General features: G+C 47.4%; 1 protein-coding gene across 1 annotated transcript; it reads right to left on the bottom strand.

Annotated features, from left to right (window-relative positions):
• Nucleotides 1-1,022: 1,022 nt before the first annotated feature.
• Nucleotides 1,023-4,886, bottom strand: LOC147702034 (uncharacterized). The gene is made up of 2 exons (XM_086929395.1): nt 4,559-4,886; nt 1,023-2,974 (listed from the first exon to the last, which is right to left on the bottom strand). The coding sequence occupies exon 2, from the start codon at nt 2,463-2,465 to the stop codon at nt 1,023-1,025; it is 1,443 nt and encodes a 480-aa protein (XP_086785521.1). The 5' UTR covers nt 2,466-2,974; nt 4,559-4,886.
• Nucleotides 4,887-5,805: the final 919 nt, after the last annotated feature.

Genomic DNA, 5,805 nt, shown 5'->3' with positions numbered 1-5,805 from the left:
CCACTCCCGGTAGGTTCTTCATATATTTTTATTAGTTATATGTAAACAGGTGCTTCCAGCTTGGCGGCTAATCTTTCACACCGCAAACGTTCTAACTCGCACTCTAAGGAGCAGTGCGGACCATACCAAGGAGGAGGGAGGGAGAGGGGTGGGTGCGGAAGGGTCCAGCTGGTGAAGTTACAACACACCTTCCCCCCTAAGGAGAACAAGGGAAAGAGATCCCAGGGCCCCGGGCTGGGGGACTGGGGGAGAGAAGAATGGAGAGAATGGAGGAAAGGACCCAAAAGAAAAGACAAAAAGAGAAGAGAAAAGAAAAGAGAACAAGGGGGGGGGGAAAGAACTACGCCAGAAACCAGAGCAGGAAGGACTGAAAGGTGAAGGAGGGAGTCAGGGTAAGGCGACCCCCATGAACTTGCAAATGAAGAACAACATAGACGCTGAGACCTGAACCCCAAAACAGGAGACAGGTGGCTCCTTACACATTACCCTGAAAGAAAGGGAAAAAAAATCCAACTAGGCGCCTGTCTAGTAAGATAGGAGATACTTGCACTTCAAAAGTCAGTTATTTTAGTGACCCAGTTGTCCCGGGAAAAGGTAACAGCCTCCCAATTCTCTTCTGAATTTGGCTACTTCCGTCATCGTGGTGATGACCACCACCGCTTCCCGCGGCGGAGTTGCTGAGAGATAGGGTTGATAGTTCCACGTGGTCCCTAGCCACGCTTTATCCCTTCCACGGAATGGGTGACTGTTCCGTACACTAAGATGCTTTTGTTCGAACTGAGAGCACAAACTTTGCCCTCCTTTCTGTTCCCTTTGGCTTGTGTCACATCCATGTTTGGTTTAAGTTGAGGGTTAGGAAAGGGAACTGATGCCTAATGGTACTCTGAATTAATGTCCTCAGGAACCGCTCGACCAAAATGTACTCTGCTGACATGCTCAAGTCCTCCGTTCCGCATACCTCCTCACCCTGCTGGCAAGCATAGATCCCTTTGAACAATTTATTCATTTATTTATTTATTTATTTATTTTTTCTTCGGAAGTTTCCTGGACCATATTTCACTGCTTCTGACCCTGCCCCTGTGACCGGTTTCCTTCTCATTGGTCTCCTTGTCGTTGTGTCCCACATAATTTCTCTTGTGGCACGCCGTGCCTGTGCTTCCCGTACTTCCTCCTGTACAAGCCTCCTCGGGGACTAGACTTCCCTCCAACTTCGCCCCCGGGATCAACCTTGTAAATCTGGCCTTGTCCTTAGTAAACCCTAACACAATTTCTTCCCAGCCTTCTGGGAGCCACCAGACTCTTCCAACCGGACCTTTAGGGTACTGGCTTGGTCCGTTTTTGAGTGAATTCTCACACCCTCCTTGACGATTTCCTCTTCCCAGGCTCGTGTGAAGGTCAGGTCTCTTATACGGTCGGAGTTGGTAAACAACCCTAGCGGAAAAGCTCCACGCTTTCTTAATCTTGAGGCAGATTGGTTTGGAAAGTTTGTCCACTACTCTTGTGGACTGTGTTACCCCGTACGTTTCCTCCTTAACCACCTCCTTTACTTCCAGAATATCATGTTCCCTGTTCATTCTCACAAAGTTCTTCCTCATCTTGTTTCCAACATCCTTTTCCTCAGAAATATTCTGCTTTATTTTGCGCTTGACCATCACGGTTTCTGTTTTCTTTTTGTTCCTCCAGACTTTTCTTCTTCTTACTTCAAGGCCTAAGGATGGATACGTGTTGACCTTCAAATTCTCCAATCTGGTAAGTGGGTTACTTTTATTTACAGCCAACCTTATCTTGGACTCAGAACCTTTGGGATTTTTAATTCTACTTAATTTCCCTCGTTCCATCCCTTCCTGTACTGCAACCACCTCTTCTGCATTATTCACCTTAAATTTCATACTTCTCTTCATGTAATACCACTCTGTCTCTTCTTTTCCTCTCAATATCAAGTTTTCACCTGCGTCTGCTGCTTTCACTTCATTTCCTATAGTTAAAGACAAATCACTCTTCCACCTGTATTTGTCCATTACTGTACTTTGCGACTCTGAATCTGCGACAGCTCCCTTAAATTCTCCACCTCTATTGATGATATGCCTCAGTTTTGCTTCGCTTCTGTTTCTCACCACTTCGATATCTCCCCTCTCTCGGCATATTTTTCTCCTTTGTACTTTGGCACTTCTTTCTCGCTTATTTTGTACATTTGCATAATTCAAGTCCTTTTGCCGACCTTTTATTTCTGCGTCCTTACAGTCTCTCCCTTCACTGTTAATATTCGCTATCCATTCTCCACCTTCCCAACAGTTTGTCCATTCTTCTTCCCCTTTCTCTTTTACCACGGGTACCTCCTTCTCCTCAGAAATGGTTATGACGAATGCTATGCGTTTTTTCTCATCCCATCTTCCTCTCCTCCTTATCCGCGGTACCAATCCTTTTTTTTTCTTAGTTAATAGCTTAGGATGCGATAATTTTCCCATGGTGCCTCTTCTGATGAGTTCTCTATGCTTTTATCCTAATATCCTCCTTATGTTTCGTGCTTTTCTATCGGGGCTCTGGTGGTAAGGTCTAGTTACTTGCACTACACTGAGATCCCTTAATATGCTTTGCTCACAACTCCTGTAGCTTACTGATCCTTGTCCACCACAAGTTAAGGATCCTCGTAAGATATCGTATCTCACATGAGATGCTCTTCCTCAAATCTGAGTAAGACTCCCCCCTTAGAGTTCACTGCGCACCTTGCCCCTCAGAGATTTCCTCACGCAGCTTCACCACACTGCCTCCGTTCGATTTCCAGCACAGGACAAGAGGTTTGCCACACTCCCTTTGTTCCTCTGAAATCTCCTCACACAGCTTAAAAGCACTGCCTCAGCTCCGTTTCACGAGTGGCACGAGTTAACTGCCTCCCCTGATCTTCACCGATACTTAATACCGCTCACGGTGCTGCCTCAGTTTAATTTCACACACGGAAACCAAGGTCCCCAACAGACTTTGGTCCTCATATATCACTTCACACAGCTGCTGCACGCCGTTTCAAAGCGCTGCCTCAGTATTTTATCGCACAGGGATTGACTGCCTTCCCTGACCCTCTCCGTTACTTCATACAGCTCACGTTGCTGCCTCAGTTTAATTTCAATCACGGAAACAAAGGTTCGCTACACTCTTTGTTCCTCATATATCACCTCACACAGCTGCTGCACGCTGTTTCAAAGCGCTACCTCCGTTCCTTTTCGCGCGTTGCAACAGGGATTGACTGCCTTCCCTGACCCTCTCCGTTACTTCATACAGCTCACGTTGCTGCCTCAGTTTAATTTCAAACCCGGAAACAAAGGTTCGCTACACTCTTTGTTCCTCATATATCACCTCACACAGCTGCTGCACGCTGTTTCAAAGCGCTACCTCAGTTCCTTTTCGCGCGTTGCAACAGGGATTGACTGCCTTCCCTGATCTTCACCGTCACTTCATACAGCTCACGTTGCTGCCTCAGTTTAATTTCAAACCCGGAGACAAAGGTTCGCCACACTCTTTGTTCCTCATTTATCTCCTCACACAGCTGCTGCACGCTGTTTCAAAGCACTGCCTCAGTTCCTTTTCGCGCGTTGCACCAGAGATCGACTGCCTCTCCTGATCTTCACAGATACTCCATACAACTGACGGTGCTGCCTCAGTTTAATTTCAATCACGGAAACAAAGGTTCGCTACTCTCTTTGTTCCTCAGTTGTCTCCTCGCACAGCTGTACGCTCTGCCACCGTTCAGTCTTTTAAGTTTCCTAAAACACTGTGTTCCACATAACGCTCCTCACCGTGTTTTAAAGGCTCCCTACGCTTCTTTGAAATTCAGCTTGGGTCCCCTTCGGATGATTTTCCTCCCAATAATACATGAAAACTCCCGAATTCTATGAGGTTATAATTCACTCGCCCAGGATAATACTGTGAGTAGGAGATCTCCGCTTCCCTGTGCTGTCATTCACTCAAATCACGATCACCAAGCGCTCTGCCTCGGACCAGCGTCTATTTAGCTCCTTTTTCCACACGCAGATTCTTAAGCTCACCTCATGTACTTAGATGAATCCCTCTATTATTGTCTTGAGTCTTGCTTCCCCACTCCGTGACCGTTTCCCAGAGGCACCACAGGGAAACCGAGTTAACTTTCTCCTTTCTTCCTTTTCTCCCACAGGCCACCAGAAAGGGAAATAGGCTGCAAAGTCCTCTTTCTTTTTCCAGGATTAAGTAACAGGAACTTCCTGTCGTCGACTCAGCAGTTCCTCGGAGCAAGATCTGCGACATCTTCTCCCTGAAGGATGTTCCCTGCTTCTCACGGCCTGTGCACAAATCCTTTCGAAACACGGAGGGGACACGGCGCTGTTAGGGAAATCACCTCATAGATGCCAGGAACGGAATATTTCCTCCTTTATACGTGCGTCCTTTGCTCTCACAGCTTCACTCCTAGCCTCACGTCCCTTAATGGCAACACATCGGGTTGTAGACTGGGTGAATTCCAGATTTCTGCGTCCAGATTTCTTTTCTTAGACCCTCACTGACACAGGCTCAGCTTCGATTACTGACCATATACCTTTGATCTTCATTCATCGCTTGGCGAGCCTCATTTTTCACTTCAGTTCTCCGCACAAGCATCAAATTCATCCAGGGGGAATGCACCTAACTGACCCTGGCTCAGCTCCACGTCCTCGTCGCCAAGAATGTAGTAAAGAATCACCACTCCCGGTAGGTTCTTCGTATATTTTTATTAGTTATATGTAAACAGGTGCTTCCAGCTTGGCGGCTAATCTTTCACACCGCGAACGTTCTAACTCGCACTCTAAGGAGCAGTGCGGACCATACCAAGGAGGAGGGAGGGAGAGGGGTGGGTGCGGAAGGGTCCAGCTGGTGAAGTTACAACAATATGGTGGGCGTCTGCATAGCCTATGTCCTTCTGCTGCAACTGCCCTTTCCAACACTGTATTATGTGTTGTGATGGGTGCTGTGGTTCCTGAGATTACCCGCCTCAAATGTTTGGGCTCTCTCTTCATTATATTACTATAGATCTATGTCGCCCCTTTGGCCAGTCTCCAAAGGACTTTCGGGTTCATCCCCGTTTCCTCTGCTGATGACACACAGCTCCTTTTTCCATTCAGCAAACTTACTACCACGGTCCAACGGGCCGCCTCTGTTGGAATGCAAGCTCTGTCCCAGTGGATGGTAAACAACTTCCTGCAATGCAATGTAGGGAAAACAGAAGTGATGCTGTTTGTTGATGCTCCTCTTATGTGGACCCCGGAATGGTGGCCTTCAGATCTTGGCCCCAATCCCGTCGCTAAATCAGTTATAAAATCTTAGGAATCCGATTAGACCAGGCCCTTAGCCTAAGAGAGCAAGTGACACAGACTGCTGGTTTATGCCTCCACATAATCGGAATGCTCCGGAGGGTCTTTCCATTACTTCCGGACTCTACCCGGAAAACTTTAGTCCAGGCTTAAGTCATCAGCCGCCTGGTCTATTGAAATGGGCTCCTGATCTCAGCTAATGACTCCCTACTAAGCAGACTGCAAATAGTCCAAAATACTGCAGCTAGATTGGTCCAGAATGCACCTCCTAGGTCACCATCGCGCCATCTAATGGTGAAGCTCCACTGGCTGCCCATCCGCCAACGGATCAGGTTTAAAGTCTGCTGCATTGTCCACAAAGCACTCCACAATCTAGCCGACAAATTTATTCCCTAGACTCCTTTGCGCGCCCTGCGTTCCAGCAGTAAAAATCTTCTTGCAGTACCAATTATTAAGAAGACAAGATTGGGAGGGAAGGCCCTCTCCTACCTCGGTC

Source organism: Lissotriton vulgaris, chromosome 7, assembly GCF_964263255.1.
Source record: "Lissotriton vulgaris chromosome 7, aLisVul1.2, whole genome shotgun sequence".
Lineage (NCBI taxonomy): Eukaryota > Metazoa > Chordata > Amphibia > Caudata > Salamandridae > Lissotriton > Lissotriton vulgaris.
The sequence above is the reverse complement of the archived record's forward strand: the minus strand, read 5'-3'. Positions and strand labels throughout refer to the sequence as shown.